The 26,658-nt window shown below is 37.8% G+C and overlaps 1 protein-coding gene across 6 annotated transcripts in view; it reads left to right on the top strand.

The window, feature by feature from the left end:
• Positions 1-26,658, top strand: part of GPAM (glycerol-3-phosphate acyltransferase, mitochondrial) — a 71,749-nt gene that overhangs the window by 30,601 nt on the left and 14,490 nt on the right. For 5 of the 6 annotated variants that reach the window (XM_055424664.2, XM_055424661.2, XM_055424663.2 and 2 more), the window contains exons 2-12: positions 567-697; positions 1,922-2,044; positions 5,968-6,041; positions 8,281-8,394; positions 10,165-10,311; positions 17,334-17,430; positions 18,082-18,218; positions 20,785-20,884; positions 21,196-21,408; positions 23,161-23,274; positions 24,375-24,460. In XM_055424664.2, coding sequence (XP_055280639.1) covers positions 596-697; positions 1,922-2,044; positions 5,968-6,041; positions 8,281-8,394; positions 10,165-10,311; positions 17,334-17,430; positions 18,082-18,218; positions 20,785-20,884; positions 21,196-21,408; positions 23,161-23,274; positions 24,375-24,460 — 1,307 coding nt within the window. In that variant the 5' untranslated portion in view covers positions 567-595. The other variant, XM_055424665.2, reaches the window with a different exon arrangement.

Here is a 26,658-nt window from a genome sequence, read left to right as displayed (position 1 = left end):
CAGAGTCGGACACGACTGAAGTGACTTAGCAGCAGATATATTAAAAGTGCAAATACCATTTCATTTAAGGCAGCTCAAGAAAATCAGAAGCTTAATTCAGTTTAAGTGGGAAACGTTAGAGGTGCACTCACTACCTTTGTCCATTTTACATTGCATGGTATGTATGACCAAAAATTCCCAGCACATAATTTTTCAAAAATTATCTACTTGTGTGCATACATGTAACTTTAAATTAATAAATGCATCTTTTCATCCTTCCAGGAACTAGTCACTTAACACAAATAAAATAATTATTTGTCACATACCTGAAATAGGGTGATAACTACCCCTGTGAATTCATAGCTGTTTTGTACATGAAGTCTAAAGATACAAATGTTTTTTTAAATCCGGATGACCTGAGTTCATACATATACACCAAAGTCCAGTTTTATACAATGACTAAGAAGTCCTCCTTAGTTCATTTGACATGCTACCCTGAAGCAAAATAACATAGAAATCAGAATTTTGAGTTCTACTATTTACTCTCTGGATCCCTCATTAACTGAAACAGTATACATTTTTTACAGCACATGATTCGGGAGTTACACTGTGTGACATGGATGAATCTGCATTGACCCTTGGCACGATAGATGTATCTTATTTGCCAAATTCTTCTGAATACAGCATTGGTCGGTGTAAGCATGCCACGGAGGAATGGGTAAGTTTAAGATACAGGTTAAAAGCATTCAGCCTAAAGTTCTTCTCAGTGTTAATGAAGATGGGTGTACTGGAAGCATAAATTCAAATAGACATTAATAGCTGCAGAAACTGCCTCCAACTGTTTGAAGGTTAGTTTATGAAATCTAATATTTAAAAATTCTTATGGTATTATGTTATTGGGAAGGAAAAAATGGGTAAGAAGTGTAAGGACAGTGATTATGTTAAAAAGCAAGACACTTTTGCAGAGGAAAAAAAGCCTGTTTGGTCTTTTGGGTGATGTAATTTAACCAGAATTTTTTAAAAATTCTGTATCTGTTTTCCATAATTACATATCAGAAGTGTGGATTTTGTAGTGGAAATAAAATTTATTTAAACAATTGAAAATAGGAAACTTTAGTATGAATCCCAATCCAAAAGGCATTTTTTGGTGGTTTTTTGGTTGTTGTTCTTGTATTGTTTTCTCTAGTGTTAACATGGCATGTTTTCAGTATTTCTTCAGATATTTCTTCAGTCTGCTTTAGATTAAAAAAAACAAAAACTCTTTTTTAGGGGGTTGGAGTTTTGGGTGGTCTTTGGTTTCTTTTTGAGAATGTTATATCACTGGGATTTGAGCAATTGATGAATTCAAAGTTAAGAGAAAATTATTTAGACAGAAGAGCACAATTTGACACTTGGATAGTGTGGCTGTAATTTCAATTCTAGACTTTAATTTCACTTGTTAGGACAAAGGAATGTTATATAAGTTGACCTTGTTTTTCATTTAAAGTGAATTATTTTAATCTATAGTATAACAACTTGCTTACTCTTAAGTAAGGCCTTTGTAGTTCTTTTGTAGGAGTGTGTGATTTAAGAGGGAGGGAGATGAACTGTTAGCATAGGGCTCCACGGGTCTGACTTTATTCCTGCTGTTACTGTCAGAAGGCTGTCTGACCTTTTACAACTTAATGTTTAAACCTTTGAATGCTGCTTTGAGTGTTGCCAGCTATTGCTATTCTTAGGTGCTCAGCTTTTGCTTATGGTCCAAGCTCTGTTCCAGGTGTCGGTCATGGACGGAGTCCTTGGAATGAAAAACAGAAATGCGGGCTACCAAAAGGGAAATGTGTCAGAAATTTCTCTTCTGTCTCGAACAGCTTAGTTTTAAGAGATTTTAGAGTTTAGAGATCATGTAGACAAGTAGAATTTTCTTGCCATTCACACACTATTTTTCCTTAATATTTATTAGGGTGAGTGTGGTTTCAGGCCGACTGTCTTCAGATCTGCAACCTTGAAGTGGAAAGAAAGCCTAATGAGCCGGAAGAGGCCCTTTGTGGGAAGGTGCTGTTATTCCTGTACACCTCAGAGCTGGGTAAGAATGTTACCTTTAATACCTTTGTTGACCTTTAATAAACAGAGTCTGTCCATGGAATTCTCCAGGCGAGAATACTGGAGTGGGTTGCTGTTCCTTTCTCCAAGGTATCTTCCCAACCCAGGGATGCACTGTCGGCAGATTCTTTACCCTCTGAGCCACCAGGGAACCCCCAAAAAACAGAGTGAAATATGTGACATGGATTTCCAACTTTGTGTAAACTTTATTTTTGCTTAGTCTTAATGGACTTAATTCATTTTTAGAACTTAGATCCACGTTTATGAACCAAATATCCCAAGTGAAAATGTTGACTTAATTTTTCTTTCCATTCATTTATTCAATGAACATTGGTCTAATAGTTGTTGCCAGGCAATGTTTTGTTTTGTTTTGTTTTTGTCTTAGTATGACTTTAGGGGGAGTGTAGGTCTTACTTTCAGATAATTCTTCCAAAGAGTTAGTGGGATCCTTCACGTAATTTCAAGACATTGAAATTTAGCACTGAACTTTAAAATGCTAGCAAGATGAACGAGAAAGACAGAAAGACATATTCATACACATATGCACATACACACACATGTGAGTGTGAGTGGGACAGAGAAAGAAAGTAAAACTGTGGCTTTACCCTTTTACTGTCTGTTCCCATAGTGGAGGGAAGTGCGAGGGGGTTTCTTTTGACTCTGTGATAGTGAAGGATGGTCACTAAAATGTTAGCATGAAGATTTAAGAAAGGGTGTGATGGGTTTGTTGTTTGTATTTTGGTGGAAAAAAGCCATGCAAAATCTTCCACATTACAGTGTAGTATCTGAGTTGATTGGATAAGTATGCATCTGAGGGCATTTTGCCAAGAAGTATGGGCTAGTACAGGAATGTAGACTCTAATATGGCTGTGATCTCAGGCAGTAGAGTCACCTGGATGGTAAACTGTCTCTGGGGTGGGCTAGTTATTAGAATGTTTAAGTGCTGTTTATTAACCCTGCCATTTATTGAGGTTGCTTATAACCTGTGTGAAATTACTGGTGCTATGTGAGTATTCCACTCAGGGTTGGCTGGGCAGGAAGTAGAATTTCTAGCCTGGCATAAGGCGTTTATTAATCTGGGAGAGATTTGTTTAACAAGCAGTTTATGTTAAATATTCAGGTCTGCTCAAGAACATCATGATATAAATAGTGTTCCTCTTAAATCACACATATCTTGTTGAAATAGTTTGGTGGATGTGAAGGATCATGGAAATTTCTAGTCTAGGAGTAAGGCCAGTTCTGATTAATAGGCCAGTAGAAATAAAGATTTAAGTAGAAGGTCATGTGACTTTTCTTTTTAGATCTGGCATCTCTTCTAATTCTAATTTTGAATGGTTAAAAGATCAAACCAATACTTTAATGTGTTCTTCAGTCAGAAATTATTTGGTGGTGGAAATGGTTTGGGGTGGGGAGAGATGAGTAGTAATAATAGATAAATGATTTTTGCTTAAATGTAGTACCTGATGGTGCTGAACTTGATCTTAAGTTCTTCCGTGGCCTGTTTATATAAAATAATTTTTGTTTGACAGTATTTTTATAGTGATTTTCTGCTACCTTTTCTCTGAAGTTCTGTTTCTCTAAAGAGATAGCACTGAAGTATTTTGACATCTTCTTTTGTGGGTACATTATGCTTTCTCAGCATTTATTTGTGGAAGGTTTACCTTTTTTGCCCACATTGTTAAAATTATGGACTTTATCATTTTAGCAAAACTATTTCTGGATTATCTTCCAAGATTACTCACAAAAAGGGTGACCTTTAGTCATACATTTTCTCATTAAGTAGACAATCATTTTAGGGGACTAGAGAGACCCCATACTTTGAAGCAAGATCTGGGGTTGACTACTAAGCTTCTGTCAGCCTCGATTTTCCTTCTGTAAAATGGGGATATGGGTTACCCTGAGGACGAATGAGATAATGTATGTTATAGTCCTCAAGAATTACTATTAGAGTGAACGATTTGTCCTTGCCAAGTTATTTAATATGTAAAAGAAATATATGTGTGTGCATGCTGAGATGCTTCAGTCCTGTCCAGCTGTCTGCGACCCCATGGACTGTAGCCTGCCATTCTCCCCTGTGCATGGGATTCTCTCAGCAAGAATACTGGAGTAGGTTGCCATGCCCTTCTCCAGGAGATCTTCCTGAAACAGGGATTGAACCTGCATCTTTAACATCTTCTGTATTGGCAGGTGGATTTTTTACCACTCGAACCACCTGGGAAGCCCAAAGAAATATATATAAATATATAAAAACAGACAAGTAATATTAAAAATAAAAGCTGTTCTTATATTCACAAAAGTCCTATTATTATAATTCTCCTTATTCAGATGAGAGAATTGAGGAAAAGCCTGCTCAAGGTCATATACCTGATCAGTGGCATAGATGGGATTCAGCTCCTTCCTCTACTGCTAGTCTGATTATGATGGAATGTGAAGATATTCACTTATAATTTTTCCATTCTTCCAATTGTACTTTTTCATATACTTCATAAAGCCATTTACTACATTAAGAAAAGTTTCAAAATCATGCTCCTCTTAATCTCTAAATAAACTTAAGAATATGTTAGCAATTATGAGCAGAAGTCATTTCTCTGACTGCCACAGATAAGATGTTGATTTAGAATACATTATTATCCACTCAGCTAGTAAAGTGAGTGAATTAAAACCAAAATTGGCTGCAAAGAGAGTTCCTAAAAAGAGGCTTCTAATGTCTCTTAATATTAAAATACCATTAAACTGAGAAAGGCAAAAAAAAGTAAAATGAGGATAATAATTCTTATGTGTCAGGATTATTGGAAGATTTAGTAATCTCAAAATAATACATGGTACTTAGCATAGACCGAGCGACTTTCACTACTACTACTTAGCATCAGTTCAGTTCAGTCGCTCAGTCGTGTCCGACTCTCCGCGACCCCATGACTCACAGCACGCCAGGCCTCCCTGTCCATCACCAACTCCCAGAGTTCACTCAAACTCATGTCCACAGAGTCGGTGATGCCATCCAGCCATCTCATTCTCTGTCGTCCCCTTCTCCTCCCGCCCCCAATCCCTCCTAGCATCAGACTCTTTTCCAGTGAGTCAACTCTTCGCATGAGGTGGCCAAAGTTTTGGAGTTTCAGCTTTAGCATCAGTCCTTCCAATGAACACCCAGGATTGATCTCCTTTAGAATGGACTGGTTGGATCTCCTTGCAGTCCAAGGGACTCTCAAGAGTCTTCTCCAACACCACAGTTCAAAAGCATCAATTCTTCGGCTATCAGCTTTCTTCACAGTCCAACTCTCACATCCATACATGACCACGGGAAAAACCATAGCCTTGACTAGACGGACCTTGGTTGGCACAAGAGAAGACACTACACATGGACATCACCAGATGGTCAACACCGAAGAAGCTCTATACAGTCAGCAAAAACAAGACCAGGAGCTGACTGTGGCTCAGATCATGAACTCCTTATTGCCAAATTCAGACTTAAATTGAAGAAAGTAGGGAAAACCACTAGACCATTCAGATATGACCTAAATCAAATCCCTTATGATTATACAGTGGAAGTAAGAAATAGATTTAAGGGACTAGATCTGATAGATAGAGTGCCTGATGAACTACTTAGCATAGTACTTTTGTATTTTGAAAACAATGAAATTTCCAGTATTCCTTTCAGTGACAAGCCATCTTGACTTTAACTCTTTCTGATTGAGAGTGGAGGGCTCGGAAAAGGGAGAGACACTATTTCCTTTGCAAGATGCTGAGGAGTAGTTTTGAATTTGTGACCTTTGAAAGCTAAAAAGTACTTTTCAATAAAACATTTTTCTTCATCTCAGATTTTTGAAAGTCCTCAAGAAGTAGTAATTTGAGTCCTTCATCAACAATCCAGTTGTCTATTTATGTCTGTTTTTATTTTGTTTTATATAGGATAGATTTTTCAACCCCAGTATCCCGTCTTTGGGTTTGCGGAATGTTATTTATATCAATGAAACGCACACAAGGTAAAAATAAATTTCTTTTATTTCTAATGCATGTCAAGAGACAGACTCCATAATAACTAACCAATGCACTTTAAGATGAATCTCTTTAAGTTTTTTTGAAGAGTTAATAGGGTTTTAACTTATAACATGATACTTTATCTAAAAATTGGAACCTGAGAGACCTGTTATTGTTCTACTGCTATATTATATAATATTTTCATGAGACTGTAGATATTACTTATAGGTTTCATTAACTTATTCATATATTGATGTTGCTGCTGAAATGTGCCAAAATGTGATAGAAATTTGTCGGAGGAGAGGTGTAGGTTTGAATGTCTTATGATATATTATTATTTTATACTTAAAAAGTATAACTTTCTGAAATCTACCTGATCTATAGAGTGAATATTCTTTGATTTATTACTGGCTTAAGTCTTTTCTTAGAATTCTTACTTCCAAATTCCAGGCATCAGAGTGAGAGAAAAAGAGGCTTTATTCTCCGTGGATTTAGGCTGGGGGATGAGGAAGGAGGGTGAATGTCTGCAAGACAGGAGCAGAACGGGAGCCAAAACCACTCCCAGTCCTTGTAGGTCCAGGAGTAAATGCCTGGAGGCTCAGGAGATGAGAAATACGTGAAATTTCATGAAAAAACTGGTCCAAGAAGTCAGATACTTAAATTTTAAGGCTTTCCAATGTTACTGCTCGTATTTTAATGATATTTTTTATAAGTGAGCATATGCTTGCATATATGTTAGCTAAATTTTTAATTTTTTTTAAATAGAACTAAAATCAAGAGATGTGGTTTTGCCAATTTCTATGCTACCCTTCCTTTCCTCTCTCTCTTGTTTTCTTAAGTTAAAAGGAAAGAGCAATTTTTTTTTCCCTTTGGTTGACATGATTAAAATCCTGAGTAAAAGAATCCCATTCAATATCTTCCTTATGTAAGTAGATATTTTACATACAGAACTGAGGAGTTCATTTGCTGTCTTCACTTGGAGGGCGGTTAAGGATAAAAAAACAACAACATGTGAGATACACACACACTTTTTAGCATGTTATATTGACTAGGCAATATGAAACTATTCAGTGTAATAAGCTACCTGTACAGGTGGATCGGCTATTTAGCCCTTCTCCGTGTTACAGGGAGCAAAGCCTAAACAGTTTTATGCACACACACACACACACACTGTTTTCAGTCTGCTGCAAAGGGATTTCTTCAAGAGTGTGGACTTTGTACATTCCAGTAATAATTTTGAACCTGTTCACTGAAAGATTTTAGGATTTAACACTTAACATATTGGGCCAAGTTGTCCAGAGAACTGAGGCAAAGGAAACAATGCCAGGAAGGGGAGTTGAAGGAACATGGATTCATAAGCAGTCCTCCCCCAAGTTGCTTTTTCTTGATTGAAGACTTTTGGTATGGTTTCAGAATTAATTTGTGATTGAAATCTTCTGCTGTCTCTATGGATATCTTTATGGAGGAAATGATAATGAGGCCTTATATAATCATTACAAAAGGTTTCAAGTCATCGCATAATGAAATCTTACAGCATTCTTATTCTGAGATCCCTGTCTTTAACCCCCATTCAGATAACACATTGTCATTGTCACTGCTGGAAGTCTGTCCTGTTTCTTAGGTATGTTGAATGTGTTTTATAAAAAAGCCAAAAACAAAAACACAGCAAGAAAACTCAGAGCTTCTGGCTCCATAAGACCAGAGTACAAGTGTTCAGACTGTTGTCTAGTTAACCTTGACTTCTGTCAACTGATCAGCCTTATCCATTCAATCTGAGAGTCAGTGATCACCTTAGAAGAATTACTGTAGTGGCAACAAAAAGAAAATTAGCCCTTTGTGGTAGGAAAAGATTCCCAGATTATTTCTTTATAGTCTGTAGCTGTAGCTATAAGCTATATAGCTTATATATAAAGCAGTCAACATATTTGGTTTTTTAAGTGGTATTAATAAAGTAAGATGCTTACATTTCTTTTGTTTTTATATTTGGATTATTAGTTTGCAGAGCAGTACTATTCAAGCATTGATACACAAATTCCAAGTTTAAATTTTAGCTGAGAGTACATGAAAGAAAAGAAATAAAACTGTCTTCATAGCATCCTGAACTGCTTACTAAGGAGAATTTACTACAGGAAAACCCTAAATCTCTGGAACAGGTGAAACGAGGATTTGTTTTTACAAGAGGGAAGCTTCTGTATAATAGGTATTCCTAGAGTACTTCTCTGCTAAATCATTTTCATGTTGCAGGCACCGAGGGTGGCTGGCAAGACGTCTTTCTTATGTGCTTTTCGTTCAAGAGCGAGACGTCCATAAAGGCATGTTTGCCACCAACGTAACTGAAAACGTGCTGAACAGCAGTCGGTAAGGGTGGGATACTGTTGTAAAGGGGAAAGGCAGGGATGGGTGGTGGGAGTGGGGAAGTAATTTCCTTTATTAACCTTTAGTTTCTCTGGGACTCTGTCCCAAGAGGAGTTTGTGCTTCCAAGCATTAAGTGTTCAAGCTCCAGAAGAAAGCAAGGAAAGGCAGGAGAATAGATGGTTTTGGTGCCATGTGGGAAGAGCAGCCTTGTTTTAGGCATGAATAATTGAATAGGGTTCTAACATTAAAGGCGAGTGGAGTTCAGATAGGCAAATTTCCAGAATTCTCTGTTTAGTGTTTTGTAATGTGAATTTTGGGGACGATGTGTTTCCTACTTTACAGCCAGAAGAGAAGCTCATTTCGTATTTCTGTCAAATAATTGTTTAGCACTTAGGCACAATTTCTTTTATTCAGTTCAAGTTCAGTCGCTCAGTCGTGTCCGACTCTTTGCGACCCCATGAATCACAGCATGCCAGGTAAAGTCATTATTATAAATTTTAAGAGAATAAGGTAATTGTCCTTGCCCTCAGAGGATCTTGATTAAAAATTGGAGAAATCTACTTGAACTCTGATGGAGTGAGGAAATCATTACAAAGTTTAGCCATTAAACTGTGGGAGTTTGGGTGAAGGTTGATCTCTATTCCACCTCATTATTGTGGCCCATGTTAGATACCTATCTGGATTTGGGGAGCTGGAGACCAGAGTGGATTGGAAAATGCTTAGAAATGTAAGCCCAGTGGTACAATTGTTAAGGGCTGAGCAATAGTGGCATGTAGTAGGTACTTTGATATTTATCGAATGAACAGTGAATAGTTGATCATGGTGGTGTAATAACTCTGTGAATTATTTGTGAAAGCATTCCTGGCCATATTGATACAAATGCTGTTCAAGGATCGACTTAGGGATGGTGTTTCAGTGTTCTGTGGAATTGGTCTTTTTGTAGTAATGAACGATGGGGAGTTTTGCTGTACATTATTCTAAAATCAGCAGCAGTGAGAGAAAAAAGCAATTGAGAAACTCCTTTGTATTATTCTATGTTCTGTTTTCTAGGTAGAGCCCATCAAGTGTGTTTCATTTCATCCGGATGTTTTGACTTGTAACTAGGATGATAGAAGTTATTTTTAGGAGGTTTAAACCTCATGCATTCTTCCCTAAGTTATGTGGGAGATTTATAAGACTGGATTAAATCTTCCCTTTTACCTTATAGCTTACTGGTCTGTGCTGTTTAAATCCAAAGCTGTGCCTTTTAAAATTACTGACTTGATTTGGAAAACACTTGTGACTATTTATGTCCACCTTCAATCCCTCCTAGAGAGTTTTACAAATATCCCACTCATAGAGTCACAATGTAAATGAATAATAAGTAAAAGAAAAAATCATGTTACTTTGGCAATGGGTTTGGGGTACCTCTGAATTATATATCTAGAAGGATAATCTTTCATTTCTTCCCTTCTGCCAGAGTGTAACTTTGTGTTCCTCGCAGCATAGCTGGAACATTAAAATTCACATAGTTGTTACCCAGTGAATTTGAATTAAAATTTTAAATCTGCCTTCCAGCTTCCTCAGGGAGTCATTGATTTAGGAATATAATATACTTAATATTTAATAAACAGCCAAAGAAAGCACTTCTAACTTGAGTTTATTCTTCTGTGTTATCATATTTTAAAAAGAAAGTAAATTTTGCTTTGTGATTTTGTATCTGTAGTTTAGAAAGTAATACAGACGGTAGGATAGAGCCAGTTACGTTGTCTGTCTTTCCATTTTGAAATCAGAGTACAAGAGGCAATTGCAGAAGTGGCTACTGAATTAAACCCTGATGGTTCTGCTCAGCAGCAATCAAAAGCTGTGAATAAGGTGAAAAAGAAAGCCAGAAAGATCCTTCAAGAAATGGTTGCCACCGTTTCACCAGCAATGATCAGGTATTAAAAGGCAAAGCAAAAATCTTGAATCAGGGGTCACCTGGTTTTGAGCAGACAGGACTGAACCATTGGACTTTCCTAGTATAATGCTCTTGGTCCAAAAGAGCTGTGGTTTTTTTTTTTTTTTTTTAACATATTCTGATGTTAAAAACTGACTCCTCCTTATATTCTTATTTAACTCTCAGGAGTAGTGCTTGGCATGCTTCAAGGTACCTTAGTCTCTGTCAGTTGATAGCAGCCATTGTATTACTGCTGCTGCCTTCTATGCTGGTTGTGAGTTAGGTTTCACCGGCCCATGTCTTTTTATTTTCTTTTAGTTTCATTGAGATATAACTGAAAGACAGCACTGTGTAAGTTGAAAGTGTACAGCATGATTTGACTCACATCCACTATGAAAACCGCAATGAGTTTACTGAACACTTATCATCTCATATTGATACAAAATTAAAGATATAGAATGAAATTTTTTTTCCTTGTGATGAGAACTCTTAGGATTTATTCTCAACAATTTTCATATATAACACACAGCAGTGTTAATTAATATTATTGTGTTATATATTATATCCCTAGTACTTATTTATCTTATAGCTGGAAGTTTGTATCTTTTGACTGCCTTCATCTAATTCCTACCACCACCCTTCCCCTCCCGCCGCCACCTTTTGGTAACTACAAACCTCGTCTCTTTTTCTGAGTTTGCTTTGAAGTGTAATTGATCTACCACACCATACTAGTTCCTGTTACACAACATAGTAGTTCAGTATTTCTGTACATTTCAAAATGATACCACTATAAGTTTAGTTATGATTTGCCAACATACAAAGATACTACACAGTTATTGACTAAATTCCCCACGCTGTACATTTCATACTTGTGACTCATTTATTTTACAAGTGAAGTTTGTACCTCTTAATCTCCCTCACCTATTTCTTACATCCCCACCTGCCTCTCCTTTAGCAACCACCTGTTTTTTTCTGTATCTGTCTTGTTATGTTTGTAGTTTTGTCTTGATTTTTAGTTTCCACATGTAAATGAAATCATACAGTGTTTATCTTCCTCTGTCTGACTTTTTTCACTTAGCATAAGTCCAGCCATATTGTCACAAATGGCAAAATTTAATTCTTTTTTATGGCTGAGTAATAATTCATTGTGTATTTTTGAGTGTGTGTACATACCACATCTTTTTTTATCCATTCATCTATTTTTATCCATTCATCTTTTTTTATCCATTCATCTATTGATGGGCACTTAGGTTGCCTCCACATCTTGGCTATTATAAATAATGCTGCAGTGAATATAAGGGTGTATATATGGCTTCTAATTAGTGTTTTCATTTTCCTCAATTAAATATCCAGTTGTGAGATTGCTGGATTATGATAGTTCTATTTTTCATATTTTGAGAAATCTCCACATTGTCTTCCATAGTGGCTGCCCCAATTTAAATTCCCACCAGCCATATACAGGGGTTCCTTTTCCTCTGTATTCTCTCCAACACTTGTTATATATTGTCTTTTTGATAATAGCCATTCTAACGGGTAAGGTGATAACTCATTGTAGTTTTGATTTGTATACTCCCAATGATTTGTGCTGTTGAGCATCTTTTCATCTGCCTGTTGGCCATCTGTGTATCTTTGGAAAAATGTCTATTCAGATCCTCTGCCCATTTTTTAATTAGATTGTTTTTTGTTGTTATTGTGTGAGTTTTTTGTATATTTAGGTATTAACCCCTTATCAGATATATCTTTTGCAATTATCTTCTCCCATTAATAGGTGGCCTTTTTGTTCTGCTGAGTTTTTTCACTCTGAAAAAGCTTTTTAATTAGATGTAATCCTATTTCTTATTTTTGCTTTTGTTTCCCTTGCCTGAAGCGACGTATCCAAAAAAACATTACTAAGACTGATTGCAAACTGTATATTGCTCATGTTTTCTTCTAGAAGTTTTATGGTTTCAGGTCTTAGATTTCAGTCTTTAATCCATTTTGAATTTATTTTTGAGCGTGGTGTGTGAGAGTAGTCCAGTTTGATTTTTTGCATGTAGTTGTCCAGTTTTCCCAGCACCATTCATTACAGAGACTCTTTTCCCCATTGTACATACTTGCCTCCATTGTCACAGATTGGTTGCCCATATAAGTGTGAGTTTCTGGGTTCTCTGTTCCATTGACCTATGCATCTGTTTTTGTACCAGTACATGCTGTCTGTCTTGATTACCGTAACTTTGTGGGATAGTTTAAAATCAGGGAGTGTGATGCTTCCACTTTCGTTTTTCTTAAGATTGTTTTGGCTATTTCAGATGTGTTTCCATACAAATTTTAGAATTATTTATTCTAGTTCTGTGAAAAATGCCTTTGGCATTTTGATAGGGATTGCATTGAATCTCTAGGTTGCCTTGGATATATGGTCGTTTTAACAATATTAGCTCTTTCATTCCATGAACACAGTATATCTTTCCATCTACTTGTGTCATATTCAGTTTCTTTCATGAGTGTCTTACATATTTCCAAGTATGATATTTCACTTGTTTAGTTAGATTTATTTCTAGGTATTTTATTCTTTCTGATGCATTTGTGAATGAGATTGTTTTCTTAATTTCCATTCAGATAGTCTGTTGTTAGTACATAGAAATGCACCTGATTTCTGTATATTAATTTTGTTTTCTGCAGCTTTACCAAATTCATCGAGGAGTTCTGGTAGTTTTTGGATGGCCTAAGGATTTCCCTAGTGTCTTGCCATCTGTATACAGTAGCGGTTTCACTTGTTCCTTTTCACTTTGCGTTGTTATTCACTTGCTCAGTCTTGTCTGACTCTTCGTGACCCCATGGACTAGAGCACGCAGGCTTCCCTGTCCTTCACCATCTCCCAGAGTTTGTTCAAACTGTATTGAGCCCACGATGCCATGCAACCATCTCATCCTCTCTCACCCCTTCTGCTCCTGCCCTCAATCTTTCCCAGTATCAGGGCTTTTACCATTGGGTTGGCCCTTCACATCAGGTGGCCAAAGTACTGGAGCTTCAGCTTCAGCATCAGTCCTTCCAATGAATATTCAGATTTGATTTACTGTAGGATTGACAGTTTTGATCTCCTTGCAGTCCAAGGGACTCTCAAAAATCTTCTCTAGCATCACAATTTGAAAGCATCGGTTCTTTAGCACTCAGTCTTCTTTATGATCCAACTCTCATATCCATACATGACTACTGGAAAAACCATATCTTTGACTGTATGAATCTTTGTCAGCAAAGTAATGTCTCTGCTTTTTAATATGATGTCTAGGTTGGTCATAGCCTTTCTTCCAAGGAGCAAGCATTTTTTAATTTCATGGCTGTAGTCACCATCTGCAGTGATTTTAGAGCCCAAGAAAATTAAGTCTGTCACTGTTTCCATTGTTTCCCCATCTATTTGCCATGAAGTGTTGGGACCAGATGCCATGATATTTGTTTTTTGATTGTTGAGTTTTAATCCAGCTTTTTCACTGTTTCTCACTATCATCAAGAGGCTCTTTAATTCCTCTTCACTTTCTGCCATAAGGGTGGTATCATCTGCATATCTTGAGGTTACTATTTCTCCCGGCAGTCTTGATTTCAGCTTGTGCTTCATCCAGCCTGATATTTCACATGATGTACTCTGCATATAAATTAAATAAGCAAGGTGACAGTATACAGCTTTGACGTACACCTTTCCCAATTTGGAATCAGTCTGTTCCATGTCCATTTCTAACTGTTGCTTCTTCACCTGCATACAGATTTCTCAGGAGGTAGGTGAGGTGGTCTGGTATTCCCTTCTCTTTAAGAATTTTCCACAGTTTGTTGTGATCAACACAGTCAAAGGGTTAATGTAGTCAATGAAGCAGAAGTATTTTTCTGGAATTCTCTTACTTTTTCTGTGATACACTGGATGTTGGCAATTTGATCTCTGTTTCCTCTGCCTCTGGGCTTCCCTGGTAGCTCAGATGGTAAAGAATCCACCTGTAATGCAGGAGACTAAAGTACAATCCCTGGGTCAGGAAGATCACCTGGAGAAGGGAATGGCAATCCACTCCAGTATTCTTGCCTCCAGAATTCCATGGACAGAGGTCCCTATTGGGCTACAGTCCATGGGGTCACAAACAGTCAGACATGACTGAGTGACTTTCACTTTCCTTTGCTTTTTCTATATCCAGCTTGAACATCTGTAAGTTCTCGGTTCATATACTGTTGAAGCCTCGCTTGAAGAATATTGAGCATTACTTTGATAGCATGTGAGATAAGTGCAGTTGTTCTATAGTTTGAACATTCTTTGGCATTGCCTGTCTTTGGGATTGGAATGAAAACTGATCTTTTCCAGTCCTGAGGCCACTGCTGAGTTTTCTAAATTTGCTGGCATATTGAGTGCAACACTTTCACAGCATCATCTTTTAGGATTTGAAAAGTTCAACTGGAATTCCATCATCTCCACTAGCTTTGTTCATAGTCGTGCTTCCTAAGGCCCACTTGACTTTGCGTTCCAGGATGTCTGGCTCTAGGTGAGAGATCACACCATCGTGGTTATCTGGGTCGTGAAGATCTTTTTTGTATAGTTCTTCTGTGTATTCTTGCCACCGCTTCTTAATATCTTCTGGTTCTGTTAGGTCCATACCATTTCTGTCCTTTATTGAGCCCATCTTTGTATGAAATGTTCCCTTGGTGTCTCTAATTTTCTTGAAGAGATCTGTAGTCTCTCCCATTCTGTTGTTTTCCTCTGTTTCTTTCTTTGAATTGATCAGTGAGGAAGGCTTTCTTATCTCTCCTTGCTATTCTCTTGAACTCTGCAATCAGATGGGTATATCTTTCCTTTTCTCCCTCGCCTTTCTCTTCTCTTCTTTTCACACCTATTTATAAGGCCTCGTCAGACAACCATTTTGCCTTTTTGCATTTCTTTTTCTTGGGGATGGTCTTGATTACTAACTCCTGTACAGTGTCACGAGCCTCCATCCTTAGTTCTTCAGGCACTCTGTCTCTCAGATCTAATCCCTTGAATCTATTTCTCATTTCCACTGTATCATCGTAAAGGATTTGATTTAGGTCATACCTGAATGGTCTAGTGGTTTTCCCTACTTTCTTCAATTTAAGTCAGAATTTGGCCATAGGGAGTTCATGATCTGAGCCACAGTCAGCTCCCGGTCTATCACTGGTTACTAAAGTGTTGATGTTCACTTTTGTTATCTCCTGTTTGACCACTTCCAATGTACCTTGACTCATGGACCTAACATTCCAGGTTCCTATGCAGTGTTTTCTTTTCAGCATCGGACTTTACTTCCACCACCAGTCACAGCCACAGCTGGGTGTTATATTTGCTTTGGGTCAGCCTCTTCATTCTTTCTGGAGCTATTTCTCCACTCTTCTCCTGTAGCATATTGGGCACCTACTGACCTGGGGAGTTCATCTTTCAGTGTCATATCTTTTCGCCTTTTGATACTGTTCACTGACTAGATGGGCCTTTGTCAGCAAAGTGATGTTTCTTCTTTTTAATATGCTGTCTATGTTGGTCATAGCTTTTCTTCCAAGGTGTAAGCGTCTTTTAATTTCATGGCTGAAGTCACCATCTGCAGTGGTTTGGGAGCCGAAGAAAATGAAGTCTGTCACTGTTTTGATTGTTTCCCCATCAATTTGCCATGAAGTGATGGGACCAGATGCTGTGATCTTTGTTTTTTGATTGTTGAGTTTTAAGCCAGCTTTTTCACTCTCTTCTTCCACCTTCATCAAGAGGCTGTCTTCACTTTGGATTTCTTTCATAGCTTTTTCATTTCTGGTTGCTGTGGCCAGGACTTTCAATACTGTGTTGAATTAAAGTGGTGGGAAAGTGCATTCTTGTTATGCTCCTGATCTTAGAGCAAACACTTTCAGCTTTTCACCATTGAGTCTGATGTAAGCCATGGGCTTGTCATTTATGATCTTTCTTATGTTTAGGTATGTTCCCTCTGTATTCACTTTGTTGGGAGTTTTTAATTTTAAATGCATGTTGGACTTTATCAGGAACTTTTTCTGCGTCTGTTTAGATGATCATATGATTTTTAAAAAATTCTTCAATTTGTTAATGTGATGTATCACATTGATTTTACAGATGTTGAATCATTCTTGCATCCTGGGATAAATTCTGCTTTTCATGGTGTATGGTGCTTTTAATGTACTATATTGTTGAATTAGTTTGCTAATATTTTGTTGTGGATTTTTGCATCTAGTTCATCTGCGATACTGGCCTGTGATTTTATTATTTTGTGATGTCTTTGGTGTTTCTGTCAGGGTGATGCTGCCCTCATAGAGTAGGGAGAATCAGAAATGTTCCTCTGCAATTTTTTGGAATGGTTTGAGAAAGATTTGTGTTAACTCTTCTGCAAATGTTTGGCATAATTCACCTGTGAAGCCACCTGGTCCTGCACTTTTGTTTGCTGGAAGTATTTTTTTTTTTTTTATTACTGACTATGTTTCATTTCTGATAGTTGGTCTGTTCATATTTTCTATTTCTTCCTGGTTCAGTCTTGGTAGAGTGTACATTTCTAGGAGTTTGTCCATTTCTTCTAGGTTTTCCATTTCAGTATTTGGATATAATTGTTTGTAGTGATCTCATATGACCTTTGTATTTCTGTAGTGTTGATTGTAACTTCTTCTTTTTCACTTCTGATTTTATTTGTTTGAGCCCACCCTCTTTTTTTCTTGATGATTCTACACATGCTTATGTCTTAAAGGGAGTGATTTGTATTCAGTAATGGGATCACTCTACTTACCTAACTATTTGCTTGACTATAGCTTCTGAAGTATAAGGTATGGCAAGTAGAGTAAAATATAAGATTTTAGTACACGACAAATGGATGCTTCTATGAGTAGTTTCTGTATGTAGAATCAGTTCTTTAAGTCCACAGTTCAGGTGTACACATTCACACATATACATGCACATGTGCTCATAACATGAAGTCAGTTACAATCACTCTTAGGTTTTAGGTTCAAAAGTTTAGGTAGATAGCTGTCAAACTATGTATGTGTGTATATATATATAAATATGTGTATACTTCCTTTCAGACTGACTGGATGGGTGCTGCTGAAACTGTTCAACAGCTTCTTTTGGAATATTCAGATTCACAAGGGTCAACTTGAGATGGTTAAAGCTGCAACTGAGGCAAGAATTATGTGAATCTGTTATTCTTTTTTCTCCACATTTTGCAGAGTGATTTTGGGATTCTTTTGGGAATGTTTTTTTGTATACTCTTGTGCAGTCCCACACATTTGCAAGTTTTCCCCATGTGAGATAACTACAGTAGCTTTGTATTTGGGGGGATAAGTGGTGTAAAGAAGGACCTATCAGCAATAGGCAGGATTCCTTCTGTAATTTACCTTGCAATAATTCTGAAAATCAGATAGAACAATCCTTATTTTATAAATGAGGAAATAAAGGCACATATAGATTAAGAGACTGTCCCAAGTTATGGCCAATAAGTCATTTCCCTAGAATTTCAAACCAAACCAACCTTGTGTCCAAAACCTACATTCTTTTTATATAATTAGGGCTTCCTCTAAGAAGATATATGACAGAGTCACTTTGAACTCTTGATTGCTGTCTTCCTTCCCTGATTCTTTTCGTTGTTGCAGTTGTATTTATATAATTGATCGTATATTTGTATATAATTGATAGTATATAATTGAAATATTAACTGCCATTATTATTTAGTGAAAAATGTTTTTACAGAATGAGTCACTAATTAGCTAGTGTTTGAATTTGTAATTCAACTTTCCATTTGAATTTTAAATTTGGCATTTTTCCTTTTGCTAGATGAATTTGCCGCTTATATTTCTGCCCGTTCATAGATCACACATTGACTATCTCCTGCTCACTTTCATTCTCTTCTGCCATAACATCAAAGCGCCGTACATTGCTTCAGGCAATAATCTCAACATCCCGATCTTCAGGTAAGATCACCTTATTTTGAAAGTTAAGGTATGGAGATTATGTTTTGAATTTTTATTTTTTTATTATAACTTTAGATACACTTTGTTGTAATGAGGACATTAGGATTTTTAGCTTTGTTTTAAAAGAATGCATGTTTATTGTGGAAAATTTGGAAAGTACAAATAAGACTGAGCAACTAACACTTATAGATCAATTCTGACTGTGTTGGTTCAGACAGAAGATGATGAAGGCTTAAAGAAAGGTGTAATAGTTCTCTCAGCGAAGCGGCCATAGATTTGAGAAGTGTTTAGTCTCCAGCTTCAGAGCACAAAGCATCACTCAGGTCAGCAGTGTGCAGAATAGGGAGCGAGAGGAGGATGAGTGTGGAGAGTGACCCGAGGGGAGCAGGCTGGCGGGTCATGCAGGCAGGGCCTCACAAGGGGGCGGCCACTGCTTTGCATGCCAGGGAGTCTGATCCTCAGCCTCACAGTCCAAGGAGTTCCTTCCTCATCCCTCAGTTCAGAGTTCTGTAGCTCATCCGACTCACGTGAGTGAGGAGAAGCCATTCACACATGCAGTCAGCCGATCCTTGCCCACATGTGCCCCCGGCAAGGGTGAACAAGACGCGTAGTCCTTGCTTTCAAATAGTTCACATAAAACAGTGGGGATATAGACAAACAGCTAACTCTAATCCACTGTGATATGATGCTACAGACTTTTCCAAGTATCATGCTTTTCCAAGGATCAGAGTATCTGTGCTTTTTCTCATGGGTACCTCTTCCCAGTATCAAGGAACCTGGAAAGTTGAATTAGAAGGTCATCGAAAAAAATGTTTCTTTTTTGAAAGGGAGCTTCCCTTATAACTCAGTTGGTAAAGAATCCACTTGCAATGCAGGAGACCCCAGTTCGATTCCTGGGTTGGGAAAATCCGCTGGAGAAGGGATAGACTATTCACTCCGGTATTCTTGGGCTTCCCTTGTGGCTCAGCTGGTCAAGAATCCACCTGTAATGCAGGAGACCTGGGTTCGATCCCTGGGTTGGGAAGATCCCCTGGAGAAAGGAAAGGCTACCCACTCCAGTATTCTGGCCTAGAGAATTCCATGGACTGTATAGTCCATGGGGTTACAAAGAGTTGGACGTGATTGAGCGACTTGCACTTTTTAAAAAAAGTGTTTAGGTGTAGACTGAGCATGAAGAAGGCTGTTTCATCTGGGCTTGCGCATGATAGTTTGCCTCTTCTATAATCAGAACAACTTATGTACTCATTCCCTCTATGTTGGATTGGTTCTCAAGGTGGATCTCTGGGAATTGCCTAATAAACACTGATAATTTCTTCACTTTTCATGACCTCTTATTAGCTTATTGTTAAGCTTATTATTATTATGACGTTAGCTTATTATTCCTTCAGCCAAGACAGACTCTAAATAATCTGACCTATTTATTTGCAGTGTTCTTCTGTTACACGTCAATCTGTACAGTCACAAACCACTTTTCAGGATGGGTTATTTTTGTGGATGGTTCATCTCCCTAAGAATTTGTTCTGCAAAGTTTAACTTTCAGAGAGTTAAGTTAACTTTCAAAGATGTTAAGTTTTCTAGGGATATCTTACTGTCCTCCTTATGCTGACTATCAGTTCAGTTCAGTTCAGTCGCTCAGTCGTGTCTGACTCTTTGTGACCCCGTGAACCACAGCACGCCAGGCCTCCCTGTCCATCACCAACTCCCGGAGTTCACTCAAACTCATGTCCACAGAGTCGGTGATGCCATCCAGCCATCTCATTCTCTGTCGTCCCCTTCTCCTCCCGCCCCCAACCTTTCCCAGCATCAGAGTCTTTTCCAGTGAGTCATCTCGTCACATGAGGTGGCCAAAGTATTGCAGTTTCAGCTATAGAAGGTGCCAAAACTGTGTATTAATATTTATATTAATATTACAGTATTTGAACAGAGGAGGAGGCTCTGAGATTGGAAAGGTTGACAAGTATTGCAAAATTTCTGCCTCCTATCAAAATAATTCATCAGTTTTGTAGGCAGAAACATGGGGTTGTTAAGAATTGTTTGTTCTATGTGTGTATAAATGAAGCAAATTTTTATTTCATGCTTTGGGAGGATGGTTATGCTTGGTTCCAGTTTGATAAACTTATCCTTATCTCACTGGGATACTCTCTAAGAAATAACTTATTTGAGAAAATTTCCCCAAAGGAGCTTTTTTAATATCACATTCATCTTGAAGTGAATGTGCCATAGGAAAATTTGGGGATGCCTAAAGATCAGTGTCTTGAGACCCTGGATGGGGTTTTAAAATTGAGAAGTATTTTATAATCCTATTAAAATCTGTACCAGCACCTTGCAGGATAATATATCATGGAAACTCCTTTGGCATATAACAGATGTAACAAAGCTTCATTATACACAGTGATATTCTGAAAGCTAATGCATAATGTAAATGACAGAAATGTGTCATCTATATGGGTAATGTCCAGGTTTTCATAATCAGCACTTCAAACAACACCTGTGGCTTATGTCCACACTGGAATTTGAGTCTTCTTTTTACATTTTTGTTTAAATTAATGCATTCTTAAATTTATAGTACTTTGATCCATAAGCTTGGAGGCTTTTTCATACGACGGAGGCTAGATGAGACGCCAGATGGACGGAAAGATATTCTCTATAGAGCTTTACTCCATGGGGTATGTGTGATCTCTAATTATCCTTAAAGTTGTTATGGTAGCAATTATAGTAGAAGAAAGAGAGACTTGATTGAGATTTTAAAAAAACAGTTGTATGAGTAATTATTTCAGTGATTATTGCTTGGGTATGAGTTTGCTGATTACTTTTTGTTGTCACCAAAATATAACATTGGAAATGCTCTTTTGCTATTATTTGTGTAAAATATTTTGTCTGTAGCGAAGTTTTAAGGGTTTTTTGTTTTTAAGATTTAACTTTGCTTAGCTTATTCTGAGTTCATGAGTTAATGTTTTCCTTTCTTCTTATATGCCAGCATATAGTTGAGCTACTTCGACAGCAGCAGTTCTTGGAAATTTTTCTGGAAGGCACACGCTCAAGAAGTGGAAAAATCTCCTGTGCTCGGGCAGGACTTTTGTCAGTTGTGGTAGATACTCTCTCTACCAATACCATCCCGGACATCTTGATAATACCTGTTGGGATCTCCTACGATCGTATTATTGAGGGTCATTACAATGGCGAACAACTGGTAAGACGACCACCTGCACAAAAGTCATCTTTGCTCTTTTAGCCTTTTGCTTTTAGATAAGTGCTTTTAGAATTAGTTGAGAATATTCTTGATACTCTCTAATTTTATAACACACGGGTAGGCTGAGCTTTCATCTCCTATCACACACTGATTGGTAGTGCTAACATGTCTTCTTAGATTTGGAGGAGTTGCCATGGTTAGATTAGTCAACACCAGCCTTAGTCACAGAGTTGGGAAATTAAAGAATACTTGATATTGAGTTATCATCTTTGCCCTGGGAAGGGTACATGTGGCTTGGTCTAGCCAGGGCTTATTGCTTATGTGTAGAGTTTTAAGTTAAACCTGAAGAATTCATGGGATCATGTTGGCAAAACAGCTACAAGTTAATTTGAAAAGTGGCAGCAATTTTTTTGTTGAACTTTGTATTGAACAGTTAAGAAAGAATGCATCCATCATACACATGTAGCTTGAATTAGCACAAAGTGAACACATCTACATAATGGCACTGAGGTCGAGAACCCTAGAAACCCCCTTATCCCTTCTCTCATTGCTGTCCCCTCATGGGTAGCCGGTTATCTTTACTTCCTACAGAATAGATTGGCTTGTCTGATTTTGATCATTATATAAATGGAATTATGTAGTGTGTGGACTTTTTGTCTCTGGTTTCCTTTGCTCAAGCAACAATTTATTACAGATAGTTAGAGTTTGTTCATTGTTACAGCTGTGTAATATTGCAGTGTATGAATATACAATTTGTCTACTGTTGAAAAAAAAGTTTGGTTTCCTGGTTTGGCTGTGATCATTCTTAAACCTTTCTCTTGATGACAATATGTATGCATTTTGTTAAGTATGTACCTAGGAGTGGAATTGATAGATCATAAAACATAGGTACATTCAGTTTTGTAGATGCTGCCAAACAGTTTTCCAGAATGGCTTTACCAACTTACTGTTCCTCCCAGCAGTGTGCAAGTTCCAGAGGGATTTAGTTTTGTTCTTACTTAGTGTGAAAGTCCTGGTCATGGTACTTATATCAAGCTTATTGCTCAAAACATACTGGAAACTCAAGGACGCCTAATAAAAAATAAAGTGATAGACCTGGATGATTATCTTTCCCTCTCTTGTGAGACCCCTTCCTTGTGTTGCTTGTGTGCATCCTGAACATATGCTCCCTCACCCTGATGGGGTCTGATGATGTCATATCTGAGTCCTCTGTCCATTCTACAGCTATCATTGTGCCTTATGCATGTTAAATATTCAGGAAACTCTCACTGAATGAACAGTTGGCTTACAGGCCACTCTGGGGCTGAATTTGGTGTTTGGTTGCTTAATGTTATGAATTTGGACCATCATGATCATCAGATCACAATAAGGTGATCTCTTTGATTTTATCTGAGAACTGCAGAACAGAGTTTCAGGCTATTATGTCATCTTTATCCTTCAGTAGTTTGCAGTTGTATTTTTGTAAATGATATAAACAATGCATTAAAAGAAGTTGTGTTAAATGTTTCCTTTTTCATTGGCCAAATTACCTTCCCAGTGATATCATTACATCTTTTAGCATCTTTGAGTGCTCAACATTTTCTGACAGATCTCAGCAAATGGATATGTATTTTCCTTCTTCATTCATTATTTTTCCAGACAAACCTTCAGTTCCCATAAAAAAAATTCATAAACTTTATCTTTGGATAATAATATTTGCATATTTGTTAGCTTTATTGCTTACCATACTATTCTTTCAAAATTGCCAACTAGGGAAAACCCAAAAAGAATGAGAGCCTCTGGAGCATAGCAAGAGGCGTTATCAGAATGTTACGAAAGAACTACGGATGTGTCAGAGTGGATTTTGCACAACCATTTTCCTTAAAGGTGAGTGTCTGTTGAGATGAAGCTGTGTGGAAGCATTGGTCTAGCTCAGTGTCGAAAGATCCGGGCTCCAGACCAGCCTCTGATACCTCTTTTCCATGTGAGTTAGGGCCTCAGTTTCTTCTCTTGTAGAACAAGACTCTGACAAGAGTAGTATTTCCTGAATTTTTCCACCGAAATATGCCTGTTGACAAAGGGGACTAAACGTCTGTCTTTGGGAAACACCAGTTTCATAATGCTTTTATAATTCATGAGAATTTTGCATATTGCTTTACATATATCAATATTTTATATGTTATATTTTGAAATTGCTTTAGGAGATATTTTTAAAAACACGTCTCACAGCTGGGTAACACTGATGGTCCAGGGTGATGCTCTGTTCCACTGAGTGGGGTCTAATACTCACATATTCAGAGGAAGAGTGACATCCCCATGGAGAAGTCTGGGGCTGGTGGATTTCTGAGGTCCTGCAGTTTTAAATTCTTAAGATTTTCAAGTTGGTGAAGGAGAAACAAGGATGGGGAGTTGGGAACCCAAAGATAAGGCACAGAGGTCCTGCCTCTCGTTCTGTTCCACTTCTTGGTTTTATTTTAAGGCAGTCTAACTGCTATGCTATATGCTTTCTGGTTAAGGACCTTGTCATTTCTTACCACTTTTTTTTTTTTTTTTGCTGCAGAGCTTCTCTTGTTTTTGCTTTTGAATTGAGATTCTTTTGAATATAATATGACCTTCGGGTTGTCAGATTTCCTTTAAAAGGGTATGGTTGGTCAATTGTCACTGTTAATAATATTGGGAATGCCAACTAATTTCACGAAGATGTGAGAAAAGTTAAATTTTGCCCTTAATTTTTAAATGATTTTGCTTAAGCATCATCCTGTCTTTGGAGCTTCAGTTCTTAGATTTCATGCTTAACAACATTCTATGAGTCATTCTGCACTTCTGAAGATAGTTTAGGCTATAGATAGTATTTCTCATGTTATGTATCAGTAGTATGGCTCATTTTTATTAACTCCCTTTTTACTTTTTAAAGATGAAGTTATATTTTATATATGTTTATGGAAATGAGACAGTGGGAGTAAATGATTGTGTTTTACTTTTCCCAGGAATATTTAGAAAGCCAAAGTCAGAAACCTGTTTCTGCTCCACTTTCTTTGGAGCAAGCATTGTTGCCAACTATACTTCCCTCAAGGTAAGATTTATCACCAGATGGTTAATACTGAAATCAGATTGATTATATTCTTTGCAGCCAAAGATGGACAAGCTCTATACAGTCCGCAAAAACAAGACTGAACTAACTGTGGCTCAGATCACGAATTGCTTATTGCCAAATTCAGACTTAAATAAAGTAGGGAAAACCACTAGATCATTCAGGTATGACCTAAATCAAATTCCCTATGATGATACAGTGGAAGTGAGAAATAGATTCAAGGGATTAGATCTGATAGACAGAGTGCCTGATGACCTATGGATGGAGGTTCATGACATTATAGAGGAGACAGGGATCAAGACCATCCCCAAGAAAAAGAAATGCAAAAAAGCAAAATGGCTGTCTGAGGAGGCCTTACAAATAGCTGTGCGAAGAAGAGAAGTGAAAAGGAAAGATATACCCATTTGAATGCAGAGTTCAAGAGAATAGCAAAGAGAGATAAGAAAGCCTTCCTCAGTGATCAAGTCAAAGAAAGAAATAGAGGAAAACGACAGAATGGGAGAGACTACAGATCTCTTCAAGAAAATTAGAGATATCAAGGGAACATTTCATGCAAAGATGGGCTCAATAAAGGACAGAAATTGTATGAACCTAACAGAAGCAGAAGATATTAAGAAGAGGTGGCAAGAATATACAGAAGAACTATACAAAAAGGATCTTCATGACCCAGATAATCATGATGGTGTGGTCATTCACCTAGAGCCAGACATCTTGGAATGTGAAGTCAAGTGGGCCTTAGGAAGCATCACTACGTACAAAGCTAGTGGAGGTGATGGAATTCCAGTTGAGCTATTTCAAATCCTAAAAGATGATGCTGTGAAAGTGCTGCATTCAATATGCTAGCAAATTTGGAAAACTCAGCAGTGGCCACAGGACTGGAGAAGGTCAGTTTTCATTCCAATCCCAGAAAAAGGCAATGCCAAAGAATGCTCAAACTACCGCACAATTGCACTCATCTCACACGCTAGTAAAGTCCTGCTCTAAATTCTCCAAGCCAGGCTTCAACAGTATGTGAACCATGAACTTCCAGATGTACAAGCTAGATTTAGAAAAGGCAGAGGCACCAGAGATCAAATTGCCAACATCTGCTGGATCATGGAAAAAGCAACAGAGTTCCAGAAAGACATCTATTTCTGCTTTATTGACTATGCCAAAGCCTTTGACTGTGTGGATCACAACAAACTATGGAAAATTCTGAAAGAGATGGGACTATCAGACCACCTGACCTGCCTCTTGAGAAATCTGTATGCAGGTCAGGAAGCAACAGTTAGAACTGGATATAGAACAACAGACTGGTTCCAAATAGGGAAAGGAGTACATCAAGGCTGTATATTGTCACCCTGCTTATTTAACTTCTATGCAGAGTACATCATGAAGAACGCTGGGCTGGAAGAAGCACAGGCTGGAATCAAGACTGCTGGGAGAAATCTCAATAACCTCAGATATGCAGATGACACCACCCTTATGGCAGAAAGTGAAGAAGAACTAAAGAGCCTCTTGATGAAAGTGAAAGAGGAGAGTGAAAAAGTGGGCTTAAACTCAACATTCAGAAAACAAAGATCATGGCATTTGGTCCCATCACTTCATGGCAAATAGATGGGGAAACAGTGGAAACAGTGGCTGATTTTATTTTTTGGGGGCTCCAAAATCGCTGCAGATGGTGATTGCAGCCATGAAATTAAAAGATGCTTACTCCTTGGAAGAAAAGTTATGACCAACCTAGATAGCATATTAAAAAGCAGAGACATTCCTTTGCCAGGAAAGGTCCGTCTAGTCAAGGCTATGGTTTTTCCCGTGGTCATGTATGGATGTGAGAGTTGGACTATAAAGAAAACTGAGCGCCAAAAAATTGATGCTTTTGAACTGTGGTGTTGGAGAAGACTCTTGAGAGTCCCTTGTACTGCAAGGAGGTCCAACCAGTCCATCCTAAAGGAGATCAGTCATTGGAAGGACTGATGCTGAAGCTGAAACTCCATTGCTTTGGCCACCTGTTGCGAAGAACTGACTCATTTGAAAAGACCCTGATGCTGGGAAAGATTGAAGGTGGGAGGAGAAGGGGACAACATAGGATGAAATGGTTGGATGGCATCACCGACTCAATGGACATGAGTCTGAGTAAACTCTGTGAGTTGGTGCTGGACAGGGAGGCCTGGCACACTGCAGTCCATGGAGTCACGAAG

The sequence above is a fragment of the Moschus berezovskii genome, chromosome 12, assembly GCF_049115385.1.
Source record: "Moschus berezovskii isolate FMDL1 chromosome 12, NW_MosBer_1.0, whole genome shotgun sequence".
NCBI lineage: Eukaryota > Metazoa > Chordata > Mammalia > Artiodactyla > Moschidae > Moschus > Moschus berezovskii.
This window is presented reverse-complemented; position numbering and strand designations above follow the sequence as displayed.